The 26,891-nt window shown below is 36.5% G+C and overlaps 1 protein-coding gene across 1 annotated transcript in view; it reads right to left on the bottom strand.

Moving 5' to 3' along the window:
• The window catches only part of LOC149795910 (uncharacterized), a 102,544-nt gene extending 76,004 nt beyond the window's left edge, over window positions 1-26,540 (bottom strand). Inside the window, exons 1-3 of the mRNA XM_089964149.1 lie at window positions 26,401-26,540; window positions 8,805-8,883; window positions 1,309-1,581 (exon numbers count right to left, since the gene is read on the bottom strand). Of these exons, the coding sequence (XP_089820275.1) occupies window positions 1,309-1,581; window positions 8,805-8,877 (346 nt within the window). The 5' untranslated portion in view covers window positions 8,878-8,883; window positions 26,401-26,540. The remainder of the gene's footprint in view (window positions 1-1,308; window positions 1,582-8,804; window positions 8,884-26,400) is intronic.
• Window positions 26,541-26,891: the final 351 nt, after the last annotated feature.

Raw genomic sequence — 26,891 nt, 5'->3', positions numbered from 1 at the left:
TCTACTCCTCTCGCAGTCTGAGTCTTAAGTGTTCAACTTTAAAGACCATTAGTTACTTATTAACAACGCCCACATGAAACTGCTCTGAAGACATCCAAATTTCGCCCAAACTCGTTCCCTTCTCTTTTCATTATAAAATTGAAATAGCATTAACGATATAATAATAACAATAATTGCCATGATGATAATAGTAATTACCATAATGAATAACCCAAGGACTGCTCAGCCTAATTATGCCCTATGTCCTCTTTAGGGTCCTTGTCCACGTTCTCGTCTCGTTCGGAATTAAATTAGTTCTGTCTAACCTCAGCGAGCAGAATCTTCTTAAGATTCATTACGTTCGAAATCTTCTACGACTTCACCTTCCTAACACGACGAAAATGAGCATGACAAAGCTGCCGTAAATTTGCTAGAATCATCACAAGATTCAGCGATCATAACCACTTACGCTAAACTTGAGGGACTTCCCTACAGTACGTCACTTCCGGAAATCCTATTATCACCGGAAGTATATAAATATTTGCGGAGCGTTTTCCTTAAAACATCGATAAAAGCACACATTATCTTCATTTTCTTCTCTGTGAGTTAAAATATGTATTTTAATGCACATTTCTGAGTTATTAACGAAACATGAACATTCTGATATATATATATATATATATATATATATATATATATATATATATATATATATATATATATATATATATATATATATATATATATAGTGTATCTTACAATATATTAGACCTTTAATAAAACACGAGATCATGGACTGCAATATAGCAGTCAAACAATTTAAAACTTAAAAACTAGATTAAATCAGTTACACGCTAAATCTCTAGCCTTAATCATGGACAAAGGTCACAAACCCAAAATAAATCAAATATGAATAACTGAGAGCAATCAGTCAATCAAGAAATCTCATTGCATTCACAATGAATAATCGGGTTTAGAAGTATATAGGTTAATAAAATAATGAAAAACTATGATAATTTCTCAAAGACATACATAATACCTTTTCAGAGTTATATTTGATATACTTGTAAATTAAATAATTTACTTAGTTTGGATTTGTTTTGCATATTTTTGTCATATCCTAGTTTTTCTGGGCAAAATAAAACAGTGTTGGTACCATCATATAGTCATGTTTCCAGTAATGTGCGAGGTTAAGTAAATATTTTACGCATATAAGACGATAATCTAAAACATCGCGCCCCAGGCGATATAAATCTAAAACATCGTGCCCCAGGTGATATAAATCTAACTGGCTTCTTAAGATTAGAACGTTATATAAAGTGTACTCACAATAAACAGTAAGACTGATATTGTACTGTGAACATGTCCACAATCCATCATCTTTCGCCCTGTCGATAGATAAAATTATTACTTCTGATTTGTTCTGATCAGCTGTGTATATATAGCCACGGTCTTGATCCTTTGGTGGGAAACATTCCTTGATGTTGCAGGATGATCTAAACATTCCATTGTGAGTCCAGGTTCTTGGATTTTCTCTTAAGTAGCATGATATCTTAACTTTATCGTAAGTTTTGGGTATAGAGGGATGTATGGTAATTTCACCTGTAGGAAACGATAAATATATATAATTTAAAATTTATGACTAAATACAAATAAACAGTTTTATCAATACTTTTTTATGTACAATGCACACTTCTTAAAGTTAAAGAAAATAAATAAATCAAAAAATACATTTTAATAAAAATAAAAAATAATATATTATATCTTGATATACTTTTGACAAATGTTAATGCATTAAATTACCATTAATATGTGCTGTATATGCATATTTCCGTGTAAATTATTCGTTAAAGTCTCTCTGACATCGTATAACGGCGGAAATGTTGAACAATTTCCACCCGCCTAAAGCGAGGTGTCCCGATGTGACGTCATTGTTGCGACCAATCGTAACGGGCGTCACATACTGCTTGGGTCGACACCTCTAGTACAGAAAATATGGACTGAAATCAACTCTGTGTTAACACGAGTGTGTGTTGGGCCCATTTCCACTCATGAAAGCCCTTCATTCAGGTCGTTAGGGACATACAGTCATACGACCTGATGGCTAAATTAGCAGTGCTCCTTGAGTACATAAACACCTGGGGGATGTGGCACCAATTCCTTCCCCCTAGGGACATTTAGCATCCCGCTGTGCAGGAATAAACACGTCGCACATGCCCTTCTGGGCGCATGCGACATAAATCAAATCAATCGATCAATCAAATTCGTTATGGTATAAAACAATTAGGTTAAAAATGCAAGCTATGACGTTATCTTGTTTATGTCATATTATTTCATTGATCACTTAGAAACAACATATTTAATGACGTACGTAATGATATTGAATTCAGTTTGAGTTCATTCTGATGAAGCATTTAAGCGAAACCGGTCACACATTCTACATGTTGGTGTTGTTTATTATATATATATATATATATATATATATATATATATATATATATATATATATATATATATATATATATATATATATATATATATATGTATATATATATATATATATATGACCATTGTGCTCTGATTGACAGCCATGTATATGTCTGAAGAAAAGTTTTACTTTCTTTAAATAATTTTGACAGAAATGATGATCTATTATTCTAATGAAAATAAACTGCCTTCCACAGAAATGTGTTTTAACTAAGTCATATCACGCAGATCTTAATATACTTCTTGGTTTCGAAACAATATTAAGAAATAAATTTGGAGGCAAATAATAATGCATTAAAATGAAACACAAGAACAATTTTGTAAAAAAAGCTCTGCGATCAGTTTGAACGAGTGGAAATAGCTGCCCAATCTGTTGAAACGAGAAGGGAGAAAACTGAAATAAAGATGAGTAACAGTGGAATGGTGAGGACATGATGAATTCTAGTAAACTTGTGACATCGTATATGAGTAACAGTGGAATAGTGAGGACATGGTGAATTCTAGTTCACTTGTGACATCGTATATGAGTAACAGTGGAATGGTGAGGACATGGTGAATTCTAATTCACTTGTGACATCGTATATGAGTAACAGTGGAATAGTGAGGACATGATGAATTCTAGTTCACTTGTGACATCGTATATGAGTAAAAGTGGAATGGTGAGGACATGGTGAATTCTAGTTCACTTGTGACATCGTATATGAGTAACAGTGGAATAGTGAGGACATGGTGAATTCTAGTTCACTTGTGACATCGTATATGAGTAACAGTGGAATAGTGAGGACATGGTGAATTCTAATTCACTTGTGACATCGTATATGAGTAACAGTGGAATAGTGAGGACATGATGAATTCTAGTTCACTTGTGACATCGTATATGAGTAAAACTGGAATGGTGAGGACATGGTGAAGTCTAGTTCACTTGTGACATCGTATATGAGTAACAGTGGAATGGTGAGGACATGGTGAAGTCTAGTTCACTTGTGACATCGTATATGAGTAACAGTGGAATAGTGAGGACATGGTGAATTCTAGTTCACTTGTGACATCGTATATGAGTAAAAGTGGAATGGTGAGGACATGGTGAAGTCTAGTTCACTTGTGACATCGTATATGAGTAACAGTGGAATGGTGAGGACATGGTGAAGTCTAGTTCACTTGTGACATCATATATGAGTAACAGTGGAATGGTGAGGACATGGTGAAGTCTAGTTCACTTGTGACATCGTATATGAGTAACAGTGGAATGGTGAGGACATGGTGAAGTCTAGTTCACTTGTGACATCGTATATGAGTAACATTGGAATAGTGAGGACATGGTGAATTCTAATTCACTTGTGATATCGTAGAAGAATATGGTTAAGAAAAAACAGCACGCATGAGATAGGATATTGGTTTAGCTATTCGTGCCCATGAATATGAGTCATATAGGATATTGGTTTAGCCATTCGTGCCCATGAATATGAGTCAAATAGGATATTGGTTTAGCTATTCGTGCCCATGAATATGAGTCAAATAGGATATTGGTTTAGCTATTCGTGCCCATGAATATGAGTCATATAGGATATTGGATTAGCTATTTGTGACCATGGATATGAGTCATATAGGATATTGGTTTAGCTATTCGTGCCCATGGATATGAGTTCTATTTGCAGTGGCACAGTAATCCAGCGTGAGAGGTTACTTGTAAACGAGAAGAAAGCAAGGAGCTAGTGTTAGATCAATTGTATTTTCCTAAGGCCGAAAATAACATAGGGTGATTCCGTGGATCACTTTGAGATTTCGAAAGAACAGTTTCAAACAGGACGGTGACTGGACTAAGAATGGCATACATTTTCATGTCACCTTCCCATTTAATAGAGCTTTGTAGGCATGATTACATTTTCCATTAATGGACATTCGAAACATGGTAGGTTACGAAGCTAGCTATCCAGATGCTTCCGCTTTGTAGAGTATTGATGCCGAGATTAAGCCAAAGCACCTCACTGGGTACAATTTTCCTTTGAGGTAGAGGCCAAAGTCTGCAAACTTAGTTTCCGTCTGATGGTTGTAAGAATACCGCAAGACCCTATGTCTAACAGTTAAGTTGAGCAGTTGGCTGTAATAATGTGTATTACAGTCTCAAAGAAATATTGTTTTCTGTTACGGAATTTAAAAAATAGCACAGGAAGCCATTTCAAGTGAAACACGAAGAAGAAATGTGTTGACGTGAATTCGCACGCAAAATCGTCTTCGAACAGAGAAAGATAACAACTTAAACGCCCTAAAGCAAGGCAATGCTTCTAAACCACACACGCATTCACTGAAATCTAAACCAGTATTTACAAGTACATCCTTGGAGTCTCGTCCCTCCCAACCACAACCCCATTTGTCATTGATGACCCAATCGAAACTTTATTGTTATGCATATTTAATCAGCATTTATTTATTTTCATTTCACGATATGCTATTGTAATGTAGCATTGTATGTTTGACTTAACCCAGAAACATACATAAGTCTAAAACCTAGTTTAAAATTAAGTAGATTTATATATATATATATATATATATATATATATATATATATATATATATATATATATATATATATATATATATTCATGATATGCTATTGTAATGTAGCATTGTATGTTTGACCTGACCTTGTCTAAAATTAAGTATATTTTTTATTTGATCTGAATCATTGATATTTTAAAATTCAGTAAGCAATTAATACAAAGCTTAACTATTGTCTGTGTCTATGGGTTTAATATCACGACCATTATTAAGAGAAGTGAATATGTTTATCTGGGTCTAGGTCTAGGTTATTGAACACCTTTGGCGTACCTGACATAGTCCATGTCTTATATTAAAAGTTTGATATTAGTATTTCTAATTATAACTAAAATTGTGTCAATTAAACATTATGATCACTCCAGAAGGTTATTTCCATTAGGTAATAGTTTGTTTTAGAAAATTATAATTGTGACCTGAGGTCAAGTATAAGACTATATAATATGGTTACTTCAATGAAAATGATGTCTAGCACAATCAAGCTGTATTACATGTTGGGTCCAGTCATTAGCTTTGGGCTGGATTTTATTTCATCAAATCATTGACTTCAAGTGATTATTTTCTCTGACTAAAGTATTCTGATATAATTTTTCCCTAGAGACATTCACTGGAATTCAAACCTCGAATTATACTGCTGTGATTAAACAAAAGACTGTTGACACATCAACAACATGAAGTTATTTCAAACACAAAAACACCTTCAAGCCTCTGATTTAATTTGGATATCTACTAAAATTTATTTAGGACTTTAAATTAGTATGACTTGTGTCTGTAATTATGTGATTTAATTTGCAATACCGTAAATTATTTTTTCATTGTCACTATATTTTCTAGGGAAAGAAATTAATTTTGCTTTTCAATCGTTTTTTTTTTACTTGTGTTAAGAGCATAAACTTGGAACATTATTTACCATAAACGTTTCCGAATCTGCTAAAAACGCTTTTTACATAAACATACATATCGTATGTTACCCCTATTTCTATTATGCCTTTGCCTCTTTCCCTGCAGAGGTAGCACGAACAAAAACAAAGTACAAGACAGATAAAATATGTTACAAAATTTACTGGTTTTGTCCAACCAAGAACCCACGTGATTTAGTCCTCTGGCAAATTTAATTTCCTTGTTGTCAAGTGATACCCAAAGTCAAATTAATACGACGTCCGAACAACCAGTGTAGACAAAAGAACCGTATAGAGGCATACCGCTCCGGTAGCCTAAGTGGTTCGAGCGGCCGCCTCAGATGCGGGAGATCGCGGGTTCAAACCCGGCCGAGTCATATTAAAGACTCAGAATAAAGAGGTTAATGTTATGGCTCGTCGGCGTGGTGTCATGATAATGTGACTGGATGGGACATGATGCAACATGTTTTCGACATGATGCCTCAGTGCTAGACATCACTATTAACTACCGTACTACAGACGTATTAGCAATATTACTAACCTTGTTGAAGCTACGTTTAAACTCCAAATCACACACACACTGTATATAGTCAAATGTAAGAAGACGAATCGGGTTGGGGTCCGATTATTACAATGAAGACATTAACAATGATAACGAAAATAAGATGTTTATTTATGTATGATACAAGATAAAAAGAAAATCGTACACGAAACTCGTACGCATACATTTCAACTTTCGATTTTGAAGACAATGATGCGCTTGAAGTTGAATAACTAATAAAACGAAAAATGATACGATTCCTAACTGGAACGAATTCTCAGAATTAATTTAAAACGAATTATCAACAATAATAAAGGAAATGAAATTAAACAAAACTGAAACGGAGAAAAGGAACAATAATTAATAACTCAGACAATGATAAGCTAGTTTCCAAAACAATGATAAGGTCTCACTCAAATAGCGAAATGTTTTCACACAGATATTGATAACTGGTTTCCTGTATATTGTGACATATCTTGCGGCGTACAATATACAACCACTGTTCTGCCTGGTCATCATAGAGCCACCACAAATGGTTCGCCCATCACGGTCTTACTCAGGATCCGTAAAACCTATTGTTTCCTGAAGACCCGTTGGTCTCGAAGCTTTGGTCCTTCACCACGAGGTAAGCACTATCTTTATCAGGGCCGACGTCACCATCGATGGCAGCATACCGGGTATATACCAACCAAACTTAGCACCACGGATAAATCAACAAATTCAGTACAGTGCAGACACCAACACAAAGATACAGCATAGCTCTGTCACAATCGGTATATCACTCTGTCATTCCTTCAGCCCTTTACTGCACAGAACCATTAGTCCACTTTAGCTGAAAATATAACTTCTAAATCTGTGTAATGTCTGTGGCAGCGCAATGTAAAACAGGTATTGACGAGTGTGACGCATGCGAGTAAGTGGTGTTGATTATTTATAAAACTCATATCATCGGGACCACTGTATAAGGTTATAATAATAATAATAATCAGATTCATACTTGAACCTGTATCTGACGAGAATCTTAGAGAACTGGAAGTTACATTCTCTCGTCAATTAATACATGGAACATTAATTACATGCAATCCTTCTGTTCAGTTACATATGTGTGTACTTGAAAACAGACTATAATAAATCTAATACATTGTATGACATGCTACGAATTGAAACCACAAGAACTCCAGAAGAAATATTAGACTTAAACAATGATATCTTATAACACAGATAGGAAAATGTACGTTTACAATGTGCATACTTGTACAGCTGGAGATAGTGCGCCGTAAAGTGGACCGCTCACTGACAAGACTTTCGTAATGTGAAGTTTGAATCTACCACGAGCTTATACATACACTGGCTATGTTGCAATGAACAGCCTGTGTGCTCAAGTTGAAATCTTGCAGCATGGAGTGAACCGAACTCATCACATCGGAATGATGTATGATAGAGGTAACCACCCCCATGTAACGCTGTACACCGACACTTCACCTGAGTAAATGTTACTTCAAATATGCGTAACAATTGATATACACAATTCTATGACATCTGATATAATGACGGGCCTATAGTTAATTCTCTAGACAGGATATTATTGTTCATGCATTCACATCCACGGTATTGTCATGTACAGACTTCTAAAACCAAGGGGTAAACCCCACTTCCCGTTTAGCAATTCAGTAGGAATTTAAAGTGATGAGGGCAATACAAGTTAAAAAGAACCATGGCTTCTGTGGACCCCTTTGCCAATGGCATTTATTCATAGACGCCGAGGACATCGCAAACCAAATTATCACAGGAATCTAGGAGCATCGAACATTGGGTTAGTAATGAACAGAAATACAGAATCAGCTTTGCATAATGTTTACTACACGGTGCCCATGCGACTGGCTACGTGGAAATACAACCACATATCGTGCAGCCAAAGCAAACTAAAACAAATACGTCTCAAGGATGTATGATGATGGCTGTAACATCATCTTGGACAAATCGATTCGACGAAAATTTACAAGAAGTTAAATGAATCAAATAAAAGTCGATCATATATGGCAAACAGATTTGACGTTTACGACCTGCTTCCGTAAGATGGAGATATTAAATACTGTATGATTGGCCTGTTTCTAAAATCCATTTGGGTGGGGTCATCGTCTTAAAATTCAAGTTTCCAGATAGTTTAGGCTATAGCCGTTGAACGTATATAATCAGGGAATTATTGGTGTGTGGGGGATTCAGTACTGAGTTCAAGTAACCAGTAGAGTGCTTACTAATGTTGAGCCTGTGGACAATTTAACCACAAATAAAAATAGCCGCCATCGTTACTGCTGCGACGCTATCATCTATAATTACTTTCCTACCTGATGGAACTCTGCCAGCTACCAGAAGAAACAAAGTTGTTTGCAATCGCAGTATGGTTGTAATATCACACATTGTTGTCTGAAAAAAATAGAAGAAGAAAAAAACTGTTTTATTGGAATCAACATTATTTTCACCCATATAATTGTATAGCAATGATATCTGGACTTACAAACACATTCTCCTGCTTCCCACTTTTAATCTCCTCACCAATGGTTGAGTATCTTAGGAATTTCTCTAGGGTAATTATTACACCCATAGGAACAATATCAGTTGTGTGTGTGTGTGTATTTGCTTTTTATGCCCAGTAAGCGTATTTTGGTTACATGGCGTGCTTCTTAATAGTGTTCCGCTTAGGAATTAAAGAAAAGGATATCAAGAGCTTTCATGTTACTACTGGAGAGAAACCATTGAACATCACATAGGTGTCCCAGCCAGACATATTATGTCCCTCAATGTCATTGATTACAAATGCATTCTCTCAGTCGTGCAAAACCAAGAAAATATGAATTACTTGAAACCATCTTTATTCCCTGGCCCCACCTTAAAGAGCGTGACAAACTTTCGAAACATATTGTTACAGTTTACACCTAAACTACTACCATTTAACTAAGTCCCATGTGTACAAGTTACAAGCATAATCGAAATTAATTAAATAATATTACGACGTACGTTAGTATATTTATGCAATTACAACCGAATTATTATCTCGAAAAATTATCAGATTCATTTAATGAGCACGAATATAGACTAGGAATGTAAACAAATATAACACTTAAAGTATACATTGTCAGTTTGTTCCCATTTATATGATACTGAACATTTAATTCAACACATGAATCTACACATCCCTTTTTAACGCCATAACAAAGATAAGGTAGTATATATTTGATAAAAGTAATAGATCGGATTTATACACATTTGTTTAGAACACATGTGACTCAGAAATCAAGGAATAGAACATATCAGTTTGCAACTAATTTAAATAAAAATAAAGGCTTGATCCAACGTCACACGCACGCATATATGTAAACACACACACACACACACACACACACACACACACACACATATATATATATATATATATATATATATATATATATATATATATATATATATATATATATATATGGAAATCTGTAATAGTGACCTGAATATTCCAATCGAACGGCTTGCTAAGAACGTGACAGGCAAAATGAGATCGTTTTATCGTTTGGACTCATCATAAAGGGTCATCAAAGAAGCGCAAAAGATGTTGTACGAATTCACCGAAACAACAGCTGGACACGGTGATAAGATGTTGTACGAATTCACCGAAACAGCAGCTGGACACGGTGATAAGATGGTCAATATGTGAGTGACCTTAGTAAATAAAAAACTAAACAAATATGTTCAGATTTTTGAAGCCAAAAATCTTTGGATACAAAATTATAAAATGGGTATCCGAACTCAAGTCGTTTTAAAGAGCAAGATATCACTATATATACGAGGGGCAGCATAAGTAAATTACATAAATTTTAAACGCTATCTTCAGGCACAAAGTGGATGATATTCACGAGAAGAGGTTAACATGATTGGGTACATGCGATCCTCGCATGACAATTTACGCGGCTGTCATAGTCAATGATGACACATTTGATTTTACTAAGGCGAACCTGTTTCTGAAAGATGTTTTACACAAGGATGTCGCTTTCTATACTCTGAAAGAGAAATGGGTAATTTTTTTGTCAAGGACTGTTTTACAGCTTCGTAATCGCCATGCAGTTCGAGTGGGGGGATCTAGTAATAACACAGGACTGAAAATGTGGCAGTATTTTTGTCACGTAGATCTACGCTCGCTCGTATGTAAAATTTGATATTGGGATGCAGTAAATGCAAAGCTGCCTGCCTTGGAAAACATGATTACTGTGGCAGAACGTGTCATTGTGAGTACTGCAGAACAACCTCAAATACTGAGCGAGGGTTTAGGGGCACAGCCCTGCTTGAAATATGGTATTCGAGTCAAGCACAAACACAAATTGATATCAATACAAAAACAAAACAATAAAACATGAATAGTTGAAATAATTACGAAGACTGAAGTGATTGCAGTCTCTGATTATGAGAATATATCAAACACTAAAACAAGCCATCGACATAATTTCCCATTAGAAAGATGCTTCGTCATCCCCTCAGTATAAACATGCCTACACAGCCGCAGCTAAAACAACTCGCTCGGCAGAATGGCATATACACACCAGATCGCATAAGAAAGGCAGACTTACTTGAAACGTTGAGATCCATATTTGTACTGAATCCACATATATCATCAGCACCACTACCACCCCTTTCCACTGCAGTTTCAACAGCAACAAAACCAAAAGGAATACAATGATACAACAACTAAGGCAATTTGCACTTGAGCACAATATCCGAATAGTCAGAGATGCAAGAAAAGCTGATATCCCTACAATATATACGAGTATGAACAATTCAAATTTCGTCGTCCTTAGTTTGCTATCCTACTGAATTGCCTGCGTACATTCGTGCAAGGACATAACAATCGCATGCGTCTGAATTAAAATTTTAAAAATATAGTGGCGAGGTGGAAAATGCAGCAGCTGTTATTCCACCAACCTACATACCAGGCAAAGAAGCTCTGCAAATATTGACTAACATAATTCGTGGAATGAAATGTGCCAGTCATTCGATCCAAGCATCCGTTCAGGTCTGTCCGTTAACAAATATTTCGGACGGTACAATTGTAGTTTATCGATTCGATGGAGTATATGAATCGACCCTGGATATGTTAGTGAATAACCTGAACGCGGAGAACTTCAATATTACTGGTCGATACTATCCTGCCAATACATACCTGATAACGAGAAATGAGGTGTATCAGTACAAGGACATGAACGACGGTATCAATTTGCTGAAACTCACCAATCAAAACGTTTTATTCATCGTGGTCACGTTAAGGTATCTCAAAAGAAGACTACGAACATGCAATACAATTTAGATCAGTGTTCGAATGTAAACACCTATGTGACTATCACGTGTCTCAGTATAATCCAGCTGACTCCAATACCTATATCATGTATCTAGATGCCAATAGTTTTTAGAATAAACTATGATACAGCCACGTTCGGTTGGTGGCATCATTGGATTGATCCTTTGCAAATTGATCTGCAAAAAGACGTTCGTGGTCACAAAGTGAATAGTGATCACGGATAGTTCTTTGAGTCTGATCTGGAGTATCCCGAACATTTACACGAGACACACAATGATTATCCGCCTGCGTCTGAAGCTCTGTCCCATCTTGAGTGATTATGGATGAGTCAGGCAGGAAATACAAAGAATGAACCAAACTTGTACCGAATCCTCAGAATAAACGCAATTATGTATTGCACATGCGAATCTTCAGCTGCATTTGTGACTGGGCATGCGTGTGACCTAGATTCATCGAATGCTTGGATTTCATCAGTAAGAGTGAGGATGGCTCCATATGTTCAGAGAAATAAGGACCTAAGCACAAAGGCCACCAAACCACCAAAAAGTTTGCAAAGGACCATTTTCAACCTCAATGCCAATGTCATGTACGAGAAAACATGGAGAATCTTCGCCAATGAATTCGGGTCAATTTTGTCAGCGATAATGACCAGCAAGGCATACTTCGAAAGCTCATTGAGGGTCTAGCCTTTGAGTTTAGAAAAATTCTTTGATGGTGGACCTTTTGCCGTTCACAGTAAACATACAACCTCATACTGTCAAAAATAATCTTTGTTGGCAAGTCCTTGATAGATGTGCCAAAGTTGCTTATGTACGAGTGTCACTATGACAGGATCAAACAGGTATATCAGGATCGAGTCAAGATGCTGTACACTGACTTGCTGTTAATCGAAATTGCCAACTATAATGTGTATGCGGACATGGCACAGATAAGCTCGGCGAATGAGTTCGACACCATCGATTATCAGAAGGAACATCCGTTGTTTAGTGCCTCAATTGAAAAGGTGGTTGGCAAGTTCAATGACGAATGCTCGGGTAAACCGGTAGAAGATTATGTGGGACTACAACCCAAATATACTCAGTTGTGGTCGGAACATCCACTTGCTTCGGCAAGAATATCAAAATAAAGTTAAAGATTTCCTATACGTGGTTGAACAAAAGGATTTTAAATACGAACTCTACCTGGACTAAATTAATATGACTGACGCAGGTTAATGACTATTATGTGCGTATAATTTGCATTGTTTGTTTCTTAGGGCCTTTTTAGTTTTTTATTTCATTATATGTTATTGTATTGTAATATTTATGAACTGGACATGACCATGTTCGAAATTTAATTCATTTTCTGTTTAACCTGAATTGATTTCTTTCTATTTTGCTCTGTAAACATCTAATAATAATACATTGCTACAATTATTACTTTTTACGACTCTATGGTCACAAACTTAATTAACAGAAAAGAAGCAAAACTAACACATTTTGTAAAACTCAACACTCAAAATTTTGATTATTAAAGTGATAAATGAACAATGTGAAAGGAAATTACAGTAAAATGAAGTGAATTCAAAATTGTCCTTACAAAAGTGTTTAAACGTTCTAAACGAATGAATGTCCCATATAATTTCAATACCAGAAATGTGCTGGTCCTCCAAGAACCATGACATCGTAAAGATGGCGTTGTCCAGAATTCTTTCGAATAATTTATTACAGTTCCGAGAATAATATTGCAGTCCAAATAATGAGCAATTTATGTCAACATTAAACAGTTCAAACAAATGTTTTTCATCTCGAAATTATCTAAGTACAACATAAAATAGTCTACAGACTTACAACAGGAATACATAATGTGCAAAATACTCCAGAAATCAGAATGAAACTGAATGCTTAGCTTTCTCCTTTTATATACACCGGAAATTGAGGCTTTATTTCGCAATGGACCCCATATTACCCTATATGACAACAAACACTATTGATCTGCATCGTACTAAGTTACGACGAACTATATTATCATGACCTCACGCAACCAGTGGGGAAGCCACATAATTTGTCTCGAAACTTCCATATCCATCAGTCACCGAGAAACAACGCTATAGGCACCATTTTAAGTCTTTTTATTACGATTATTATTACTAATTGTAAACAAGTATGTAAACAACAATTTATAGATCCTACGTGATTTTAGTTTTCAACAGAACCAAATAATGCACATAATTTATAACAAAATATATTCTATACAGTTAACGACCATGAATAAAAATGACGAAAAGTAACGAAAATCATATACCAGGAGTTACATAAAATATAGATACACAAAACACTATATGTATGAGCTTAATATCATGATCATTATCAATAGAGGAAAATATGTTTATTTGGGCTTGATCTAGGTTATTGGTATTCACCTAGAGCACCTGACAGTGTCTAGGTTTTAGACTGTAATTTTAGAGATAGGTTTTTAATAATATCTAAGACCTTTTGTAAACATTATGATCATTCTAGAAGGTTATTTTCTATTACGTATTAGCTTTTTAGGAATTTACTAATTGTGACCTGAGGTCAAGTAGAGGACCATATCAGTTTGTTTCCGAAGGGAAAATCATTCGTTTTTTTAAAAAAATTAAGAAAAAAAACAAGTTGTATTAAATGTTGTGTCCAGTACTTTATTTTTAGCTGGAATTTATTTCTTCCAATAATTCAATTAAAGTGATTATTTTCTCTGAAAATACTAAAGTGCTCTGATAGAATTCTTGGACAGCCATATTCGCAGGAATTTATGTTGAACTCAAACCAGGAATTATATTACTGTGATTCAACAAAAGACTGTTTGCACATCAACATTAAACAAATTACGACATATATATCAACACCTTCAGCTTTGGATTTAATTGTTACTTCTGATGGATTTTATTCAAGACTTTAACTTATTATGACTTGTGTCTGTAATTCTATGATTATTTTGGGATTTAATTCGCAACATCGTAAGTTCTTTTCTCATTTTCACTTTGTTTTCTTAGAAAATAAATTATTTGCTGAATTTTGCAAAGCTCGTTACTTTTCACTGGTTTCTTTTACTTTACGATCATAAAGTCTTAACAATAACCGGTCTGTACAAGTCATGATGGCAGTTCCGTGTTTACTGCAATGTATTCTAATTGTAATCCTTCTCGCACAAATGCACGAATGGGAGGTCTTACTCCACTCGCTGACGATTACAAACAGTAATGGTTGGTTGACTTTGAGAACAAATCCATCCCGAAAGTGCAAATACCTCTACTGACCATACTGGGTCATTAGCGCCACGTTGTTATTCGTCCTCTAACTCTCCAGCCGCATATGAATACAGAATAAATTTGATTCCGAGTGGTCGTCATAGTGATAGCGGTGAAATTATTTTCTCTGTAATAGCAACTGTCTTTTGTCGAATAACATTGGCTGGATATTTTGTTTGGTTATCACGAATGGAAGTCGGGTCACCCAAACCTGAGACCGTTCTTGCCTCATTAACAATACATGCTCGCACTATTGAGAGAATATTTGTTCTGAAGTAGTACGGTCAAATCGTTCCACAATGGTTAGATCGCGATAAACATTGACATGCCTGACACGTACTCGCACTCGGTGTTAAGTAAGCAATACAGGCACAAATCCGAAATGTTTTGTTAGTATCGACATATAATAAACGGGGCCATGTGAGCGAACCTAATACATAAATGCGCTCGAGTACATACGCATCATTTGCAGAATCTTTTGACTTCAGCTGATCCACTTATTTGCAACTGGCCACATCAACAATTGTAAATGCTTTCTTGTAAGTGCGTAATTTACCATGTTTATCACTGAAACGATCGTGTAGAAGATAAAGCAAATCAGCTCGGTGGACTTCATTTGATATTTAGACATCAAACCAGCCAAGTGAAACCTTTCCTAGTACAGGTAAATAAATTTGTGATAGCGCGTTTTTGCATAACCAATGACAGTGTAATTCCGTGCATGACTGGCGGCACTTGCTAACCTTTCCACAGCGACTTCGTCTCTCCAGGACTGTAGTATATTTTAGATAACATGCGGCATTTTGTGTCCATTGTTTGTTTGTGTTTTCTGTAGCGGTATAATTTAACTTTTGTTGAAAGCACCCAAGTGCTATTTTAGCTTCATATCTCCTTTGCGACCCGTTGTGCGATTTATTCTCCCATGGATATAATTCATGAATGAGATCCACGTTGGCACGTTGACGTGAACGGAGAGCATCGGATGCTTTATAAGCAAGGTCTTGTCGGTAACATGCAGCATTTACTGGATATGTACTTCATCGGACTTGTATGTTATAATCGAACCGTTCATCCAGTTACGTACTAGGTACGCAGAAAGTGTAGCAAGGAAGATCCTGTTTTACCGGGATGTTTACTAGTGACTCTTTTTAAAACCCAAAGGTCTGATACCGGATGTTCTCACAAACATAAACTGTTGTACACCGTATCGAACACAAGTTCCTGTAATCGCAGCTCCTCCAGTATGTGTCTATACTCGAATTAGAGTTCTATCTAGTACGTCTTGTTGCACAACATCGCACACAGTATGAAATCATAATCTTATTTTCATGACTTACACACTTATTCAATAGCATCACGCAAAAGAAAAATGAGAATCTTCGGTAATCGATTTATCTTTACTGGTACCACATAAACCAACCTGGCATGGCGATATAACCGTGTTTCCAAACTCATGTCGGTTACTTATCATTGACCCTACTAGATCCGGACAAACTACAACTGATGTTGAATGTTGTTGTGCCATGGTTAAGCTAGAATTGACTGTAAGCGCTTGCATGGTCGGCCGAAGATCTATCGAGCTATAATGCGCTCACAAATATACAATAAGCGCTGAGAGATAAACGATATTTTCGAAGCAATGGTGGCAATGCTGCCGTCGATTTCTTTACCAACATTGGCAATGCACTTACCATTAACGATTTCGATGCAAACAAAAACAATCTGGTGGCGTACAAGTATGTCATTTTTGAAAATCAACTATTTTCGCGCGGCCGACACAAAAGAACTAACGTGATTTATTGGACACATCGATACTTTCATGTGCCCAAAGTATTCCGTGATGATATCTCATGGCATTGAAGTGGATGATCTTGTAAATAAGTCATTGGACTTGGTGTGCTGCTGATCACTACTGGCATGAATTTCGTGACATGTTGGTATATAGTACTCTAAAAATATAGTCTTCTCACGATTGATTAGGCTTTTGGTCTATGCAAGTATCTTGCTGATTTGGACATGGATGCGTCCAAACCCCCAAATGTCCGGAATTCTTGCCAATTTATCGTACGAAAGACGATGCAGACAGTGGACAAGAGATCGTGAACAGCAATACTTAATTCACAAATTAACCGAAGGCCTAACAAATGTCAGGAATAACTTCCATCGGGACAGACTGCACGGAAAGATCACAGAGCGGGGATTGAATAAACATTTGCGCCGCTAATTAAGCCCACAAAAGAAATTGTTCAGGCCACCAAAACAACTGTACAAATCGTAATGCATACGAGAACAATGTCAACCCAATGTCCAGTTCGTAAAATAGCTAGATGTACCAAAGATATAAAAAGCTACACGAGTAGCTTCCGAGACTATCGCAAATTTGTCAGAGGCGTCTGGGGAAGCGAAAAAAGGCGTTGAAGAACTTGAAGAGGTCCTATGTATAATCGCTTAAGATAGCCAGCACTTAGCGAAGACGTGCGAAATGTACTTGCCAGTTACCAAACCATTACAAGTCAGAGCTGTTAACACAGCCTCAATATTTAACGAAGTAGCTCGCCAGGAGGTATTCGAAAATCACTATTTCTTTTACTTTCGATAGTCCTTCCGACTGGAAAGAATATATGTTAAAATTGGCATCAAAGTCAAATAATAAATACATGAATAGGGAATGGTTTAAAGTGGTATACAGGGGGTGTACTGGAATGAAGCAAGCAAATGATACTTGGTGGGCTCATTTAGTGTCAACGTATAATGTATTTGTTGACGGGGTAATTAAAAAAGATGAAGCGTTATGGAGACAATATTTTCAAATACAGCCATAACTACCATTACCGCCAGAAAAGTTGCCAAGACACAGTCTTGTGTCCCAAATACCTTGACCAGTTCCTTATCATTCAGAACAAGAAGAACAAGAACAAGAGCACCTATACAAGAATTTAGCCAGTGAATAATGAAACGAACTATGGCTCAACTTCGCTCAAAGTTAGAGTACGATGAGAAGATGCCTAGTCAAATAAAAGTGTAAACAATCTAAACGTCTCGACCAGCAACCCTAAAAGGGAAACGGTCTAGCCAAACCAGAAAAATGACGAAGTCTATAGCAACATGTACCACCTGCAACTTCATCCACATCTGCAGCTGGGGATGGAACAAGTAATAATGTTCCGCGGACACTTAAATATATTCAAGAGTGGATGGATAGACGACTTAAACAAGAAAAAGACGTTGGGGTACTTACAACACGTATGCAGTGTGACCATAATGACCCTGCAGATCGATTGGAAATACTCGTGGGATCAGTTTGTGCCGGCAACAATGCCCATGAAGTCATTAATGAAGCCACAGTGATTTGTAAGCGGTTACTTACTAATCATCTTATGGATAGAGACATATATCGTGCGATGATGTTGCAGGTTTTCAAGAAATAGAAGACTACGACACAGATGATGAGTTTTTAAACTATTGAGACGGTGCTTGTCGAGAAGCTTCTCTTTTACATGAAATCTGTTCCTCAATGTAACAGGTGGTAGTCAATACAAACCAGAGAGTGACCTCGATGATTACCATCTCATCCATATAACCAGTGTGACTTATTCTGCACCTGTGAATCCAGTGGAATCCCGCATTCTTGCGATTGTACTTGCGCCGTTGCGAGTGTATTACATTTGACCTAATATCTTTTTATGTATATTGAATTTAATTGTTAGTTTTTTTGTTGTCTTAATACATGCTATTGTAATATAACACCGTATGCTTGGCTTATCCTTGTTGATAATTGGGTTCATTTTCCTTGACATGATTGACATTTATTTTATTTTATTCATTGTAACCAGCCTACACGTATCTTCGTTATTCTCTATGTGAATGGGCCTAATATCAGGTTCTTTGTTAATAGAATAAGTAAATATGTTTATTTGGATCATGATTTTGGACATTCCTAAGTGAAATTGACAGGATGAAATTATGATTTTGTAAATATCATGATCATTATATGAGGTTATTTTCCTTTAGGGAATGTTTTGCAGACAATGCTAATTGTGACCTGGGATCAAGTAGAGAACTATATAATCTTGTAATTGTAAGGACTTGGTCATTTTCGCTTTAACATCTAGCCCATTCAAGTTGTATTATGTTGTAAACTGTTGGGCTGAATTTTATTTTCTTACAATTATTGCACTGAAGTGATTATTGTCTCTGGAAATACAAAAATGCTCTTATTAAATTCTAGGTTTGAGACATTCAGTGGAAATTATATTCTATTCAAACCTGGAATTATATTTCTGCGATTTATCAAAAGACGTGTTCACACATCAACACTTTAATAGCTACCATAGGACAGCATCGACTTTAGTTTGGGGATTTTTCTGGACTTTTACTAAATTTTATTCAGGACTTTGATTTAAAAGGACTTATGTCTGTAATTCTTAGTTTATTCTTTGGATTTAATTCGCAATACCGTAAGTTGTTGGGTTTTTTTTTTTTTTCAATTTCTGTTTGAATTTTAGGGAAATAAATATATTTGTTAAAGTTTACAAAGCATGTTCTCTTTTTATGTTACTACTTTTAAGAGTATAGGTTCCTAACTATCAGAAAACCGTTTGGCGTTGTGCCCTCAAATAACACTTTTGTGTTTTCAGCAGACACTGTTGTGAACTGGCATAATACTAAACTTCTTGCCGGTGTGTATACCGCATAGACTCTTTCAATCCCAGTAATGTAAACTTTAATATATTTGCCCAAGACCCCACACTTAGTTATGTCATTGCAATTGAACCTCAAACATATGAGGTTATCATTCGTCCATTAGATCAGTGTTAGACAGGCCTGGTCACATTCCAGAGATATACAATTTGTTACGTGCATCATATCGCGCCCAACATTGTGAAAATTATTTCAACAACGCAAGTCAATGTTAGTATAGATAAGCTGAGATAACATCAGTGGTACCTAAGAGAGCACATCCAAAACGACAGGAATGGTGTTTCAGGGCTACATTTTGTGTTGGTTTTCACCCACCGTAAAACCCGTGACATGATATCAACCACGTTCGTAGCATATGTGTACATTCCATGCCATAATAATTGACTGATCCATGTTTGTTTTTTCTCTGGAGAATGAAAACAGGCACGTGATCTTTTTAGCGAAGTGAAACATTGCTGATTCAACTGTACAATGAAAGTCGTGCGTGGAGGTGTAAATCCCATTCGTGTAGTCAATACAATAAGACCCATGTACATGGCTTATTAACGATGCTGTCTCGACGATGATACTTATGGATTTTTTTACATGTACACCAATGGTTCACGGTGCTCTGGTCTCGCGCGCTGCACCGATCTCTTAATAAGTTGCCATTCGAGTTGTAGATAGTGTTAAAAGTGTTGATGTTTATCCATTGAAACAAATGGGCTCTTAGGCAGCTCACGAGCACCTACAACAGTTCCAGTTACGTTACTATCGCCAAATCAATGCCGCCTACAGTTATCAAAAGCATTAACGTGGCCTTTACATAGCGATAGGCGTATTAGGCGATTGCAAACCTGGCAATGGAGCGTGGTATTATTAGAGAAAATCAATAATGTATAAACCATGGCTCAGTTCAAAGATGTATTTTATCCTGCAACTGTCTTTGGAGCGTCTGTGTTAGTCGGTCGAAGCAAGCGAGATTTTCAGTAATACTCCTATCCGGCCAGGAATCCAATTCAATTAATAAATAGTGTTGCAAGCGCAACACACCTCCAGGCATTCTTGGAAGCGGAGGGAAAACAGGTCCTGAAAATCAATGCCAATTACGGTGCTAATTCCATAGTGCCATTTGCGAAAAACGATATCATACCATTGTTTAACAATCCACGTCACTACATCGATGGAAAAGAAATCGAATCCATTCTGGAGAATGTAGATATTGACACAACCATTCTCGGATTCGCCCGATACAGCCATGATTGCATGAAGACAGCTGGCACAACCATGATTTTGTCCAAGATGCAACTAATTGTGCAGATCATACACCAAACATAATCAGATGACCGTGCAATGCAGCTGACGATGCTGATGCAGCTTTGGAAAATGTATCGTTTCCTAATCAGATTTCAACCTTGAATTCGTGCAGCATCGATCGCAACATCGTAGTACTTCACTACGAGTTTCTTATTCTATTTTCCTAAATTACATCTTTGGGTTTTACAGACATGAACGCAAGTTGATATCAAGAGCCAAACATATCGCCACCTTGTTTCTTAAAACAGCTCCATTTGGCTTGATGCATGTGCTTCTGCTGGCAACCTTGTAATGGAAACGTTAACTGTGTGAACGCCCTTTTTATTCCCTTCACTTTCTACAGAGCCATATTTGTCATCGTTTATATTATCGAGTAACATATTAACGTTGCCATTTCTCACACATACCACCAACGCACACCCATCCGTTGGTATTGTACGACTGTTTACTTGGCAAATATGTAACTGAGGATTGTTGTGCAGATGAACTGTTATAAGGAACCGTCGCAAGAAAATTGACTACACAGAAGCCAATATGGCCCGTGTATATCACAATCGGTTGACGTACATGGCCCAGAATCAAGACATTGACACAGATCTGCTGATACCTGAACAGGACGTTTTTGCTTTTTATCCAATTTTTTACTTTTCATTGGAGCATCTGGAGTTGTTCAGGAAGTCCGTCGTCAACATGCATTTTAGGCACGTTTCCTAGCAACGATGGTGATGCTAATTACATATGCTCTTTGATACACCTTTCGAACATTTGTAGAATTTGCAATTGAATGTGTTGAGCATTTAGGTTAATAATGTTCAATCACGAAGTGAATTTCAGTCTTACTCAAAGTCAACTGGGAACAAATAAACATTTCATCAGAAACAATTGTGGGTTCACATTAAATCTTTCACCAGCAAAATTAATGGCAAATGTCCTTGTGTCTCTGACTCAAACAAAACTCGCTCGGTGCTGCAAACCATAATAACACCTCAATTACATTAGAATTATCCAAGTCAGAGTTGGCATTCTTTGTAGCCTTTCAGTAGTTGTTGGTAGCAGCGGTTCAAGCGATGGCAATAGCTGCGGATTTAGTAACTGTCGGAGCTGCATCAGGAGTGGCACGAGTCGTCGAATACCCTCGACCAGATGTCTCTGATAACCCACACGCAGGAGGTCATGCCGTTAATGAAAGTAAAGCTTTTTAAGCATCTATTGAAATATTGCTATTTACTCTCGATGGCACAATTGAGCAAACATTTTTTGTGATGACATTTTATGCGAGATGAACTTGTTTCGACACTCACACGAAAAACTATTATCGTCAACCTAAATTCATCAACAGGCCCTGACACTCTCTGGGTTGCATATGTGGTTACATGCGTGATAACACCTCAAAATAATTTGCATTGTGACTCGAGTTTACTTGTACCGACAGTCGAAGTTGTTAATTCTTTATCCCGGGGTATTGGCTGACGTAGACGACATAGTCGCTTGCCGCTGTTTACTTCAAATATGCCTTAACATTCAGCTGGATGGCCCCATATGTGATCATCCTGTCGTTGAAGTATTGCTGGCACTGAAGATCTCACCATCCATGTAGGCACGTGTTTATTTCACATTTAAGTGCATGTGATATTATGCAATATTATGCAACAACATATATTCACCTTTACGAACGTTGCTCGACGACACAGTGCTGATGCTGATTTGAGCCAATTTGCCACCAAAGTGGATTCGACTGAGTTTACCTTTAAGGCTGTAGGCGTAGATCCATGTGATCTTGTAATTTTTAAACACTATACTGACAAACTGAAAACGTCTATTATACACATTCATTATATCATTATCAAAATGAAATGCACTGTTGCAAAATCAACTCTGATTACCATCACTGTTAAAGATGGAATCGAAGACTGTGGTGTGTAGGTTCAATTTATCAAAAAAATGTTGATACAGCCAGTACAATATATGCGACAACGAATATCTCACGTGGCCAAACCACGCGTAATAACTTCATGAGGTAAAATTACGGAAATGTTAGTCAAAGAAGGAGAGGAACTAATGGATGCAGCTACCATAGCATGTGGCCGACTTATTTTATATCAATTGATGATCATGCTTTTGACAAACCTAATCATTACATCTTAAAGGTGCAAGAGACTGGATCATACTTGTTCATCGTAACTGGAAGGAATGGTGCTTAGGACCGAACGGGACAGTCTTGATCCTACACCGGTAATATCGCAAATTAGTAGGCCAGGCAGTGAAATTATAGATTATTTTATAGTTGCAGGATTAGTATCATTAGCTCCAGGAGATTAAATCAAGTTCGAAAGAATTAACATTTATCCTGACTGGAAGAGCGTAAAATAAATACATTCCTGATGTTGTTTCAGCAATGGCGAAGTGGCATTCACTGCTGCTCCACCATGCTGCTCCACCCCCGTTAAATTTACCAGCGAATATTTTATAAACCATTGACTCAGCTTAAAAACGAAACGTATCGGCTGTTTTCCAACAATGACGAACTTATTCGCTTAACAGTTATTGGTTAAACATACTCATTCGATGCAAAGGTTCTGGCATAATCGGCGTGCTTTTGAATGAAATGGGTGCCAGAGCACACATTAGCCGGATAGTTAAGTTTTGCTGAGACAGAAACATTTTGTGATTGTACGACAATTGTACCAGTAATGGTTAATTGGCTAGATGGGCGTGGGCGTGTGCACCTACGCGTGATCCTGAGACCAGTTACGAACACAGATAAAAAGCAGTGCTAATTTACAAAATGCAATAGTCAAGTAAAATATGCTATCACAATGCGGTTGACCTATCGGGTAAAGAAAAAAGCAAATCGCCCACTTCATGCTACTTGTGATAACGTTTTAAATCACAAAATAAATATAGTAAGCTAACTCGGAGCTTTCGACCTAGTACTAAGGACTTCATCAGCAGACTTGTCAAGTCTCTACTGACTGATAACATCACCCGTGAAAATAGTCAGTGATGTTAACAAATTGTCCATGATATGCGAAGTGTTGTAGCGGCCTCCGTCCCTGTCCAGCGTCGGTTTGTGCCCATGTAGATATAATCTCTGATCCCCAGTTGAAACGAAGCGGTACTCGATCTAAGATTTTAACTGAGTCACAAGACATTGTATGTGGATGTGAATTGATACCTCAGACTTATTTGTAACTTGGTCTTATATATTCATTAAATTTCACATTCAATGTCATTTACGTTTCATCAATATAGTCGTGATGGCACTAACTATCACCCTGTCCGTAAATGTTAATGATTGGTCAACAAATATATTTCATATCAGTCTTATCGTTTTGGATGAAATAGCGTATGTCTTAGGGTCTGGTATGGTTTAAAACATACATTAATCTTGATTCGCTAATAAAATGCGTTTCAGACATTCAGAAGTCCTTTTCATATGAGGTAGGATGATGGTAACTTTGAGTCTATTTTCCCAGTTGTTGGTCGACTTTCCTGGTAATGTGATGCTCACTAGCGTTCAGACCTTCAGAAACAATCATAATCTCTCATTCCGGATAATGAGACATCTTGGGGACAGCATTGACATGATCGAATTCTTGTTTTAAATCTCTAGTTGTAAGATGTAACGTCTTTGGTTCTGTGATGTTCCGATGGCCCCAAGTTTCTGATCCACTCTATGGCGCAAGCCAAAGTCATGGTACAGATCAGTAAGCGTAGGGTTATAATAAACAGTACTTTTCAAGGTGTCGCGGATGGTTCTGACGGTGTTTGTAGTCAAATATGCTAATCCGCTATTTTGTATGATGAAAGTAACATCTGGACCTGCCGCATATCTGAGACAATATTTTATCATTGCTCACTATTCACATGGGTGATGTTATTAGTCAGAATAGATCATCTTTTTATGAAGTCCTTAGAAAGAAGATGAAAGCTTCAGGCTGGCTTTATATATGTATTGATTATCTAATTTAAAAGTTAAAACAGTATCAAATATGAATAATACTACAGAGTTAAATTTTCACAAACATATTTATTCAGTTTTTTTTTTAAGGACGAAAACAGACGTATGAGGATAAACATGAATACCTAGTTTAACCTCGAATATCTTCTTTTGTTTCCTATATTAGCGATCGTCTGCCATCAAAAGTATTAACAGTAATGATGCGAAGGCCACATACTAAAAAAAACGACTATGTATGATCGTGGAAGACAAATAGTCTAATTGAAATTTAACCTAATTATAGTGGAACACTTTTTAGTGTCTATTTCCGTCACTTATATATGCATTTAGAATACATTGTTTCCCGCTCATTGGTATTCTTTAATAGTGTAACGTCTCAATGAAGAAGTAACAAACTGCAATGAATATTAAATTAAAGAGACTCACGGCTCCTGCCCCAAATTTATAAAAAAAAAAAAAAATAATAAAACAAAACGGGACAGTGTACTTAAATTTTTTCTGATCAGTTATATAGTTAAATGAGCAATGTTTGTCTTATAATAATGACATATGTGGGATGATATATTTTAAGTGAATTGTTTGATTGATTTACTCTTTGATACGAATTATGAAGTTATGCAAATTAGAAATCTAGCTAATGTATAAGGTCATAATTTGCTGGTAATTGCCTAACTGACTTTTTCAGGGATATCTTGTGGTCAAATGAGGTTCCTTTTATGATAGTTAAGACACAAACTGCACTCTTGTTGCCTTGAACGTATATTCAGATTCACAAAAATGTCCTTAGATTCCGGAAATTACTTATGAGCTAACGTCCACTTCGAGACACAGACCGATGTCATGTGCGTTTGAAAGCTGTCAAATATTCGTCAAATTTTGAGAAACCCAGGAGGAATCATTATGACAAGGTCTGTTTTAAACTTATTCAACGCCAGATAACATCTACGTCTCCTTTTACCATGGAAAGAAAATTCTACATTCTACGGAGGCATCTGTTTATGAAAATGATTTAGATTTCGTCCCACCATGATTGTAACAAATTACTTATAAGCTAGCACCTCCATCTCATAACGAGTTGCTTTGCGACCTATTATATTTATTACAAAATAATTCTGTTTCATTCTTAGGGGTGGGGAAAAAGTGACTTTCTCACAAAATTATTATTTGCATGTAATAGCGGATAAAATGTGAGAGGGCTTTGATTCAGACATAAACAACTTGAAATTGTTATTATTATTATTATTATTATTATCAACATTGCACACCTCTTCTGTTCACATTTAGTCTAAACTGTGATGTTCTGAAATGAAATATATGCTACTCTCTAGGATAAAGCAAGCGATTCAAAAGCATTTATTAGAGCTTTAGTTTAAGACATACCTTGTTTCGTAAATCTTATCTCCTCTGGTGTTTTCACTTTCATAGAAATATTATGTGCTGCAGCAAACAAGAATATGATTCAGCCTTACATTGTCCGAGGTTGCAGTGACATGCTCGACAGACAGGATTTCCAGTCCGATAGCTGAGCAATGATGAATAAACAATGCAGATTAATTTCCTTGTGTATTAGAAAATCAGGAAGTAAAATGTCTGCCTCATAATATCTAGTATTACAACAATGAAAAGTCCATTTCCTGTTCAGACTTTTTGCAAATCTCTTTCTAGCAAGCATGACATTTGTTTCTTGTAAACGTGAGGGTCTGATGGCACAAATCTGAAACAACAGGCCGGAATACAGCATATTGAGGCGTATCAAAAGTATAGCCTGAATACAGCATACTGAGGCGTATCAAAAGTATAGCCTGAATACAGCATATTGAGGCGTATCAAAAGTATAGCCACCTATCATTGCGTTCAAAGCAAGTTGCATT

Source organism: Sinohyriopsis cumingii, chromosome 7 (genome assembly GCF_028554795.1).
Source record: "Sinohyriopsis cumingii isolate HCF-2022 chromosome 7, ASM2855479v2, whole genome shotgun sequence".
Classification (NCBI taxonomy): Eukaryota; Metazoa; Mollusca; class Bivalvia; order Unionida; family Unionidae; genus Sinohyriopsis; species Sinohyriopsis cumingii.
Note: the sequence above shows the minus strand (reverse complement) of the source record. Positions and strands in the feature narration are given on the sequence as shown.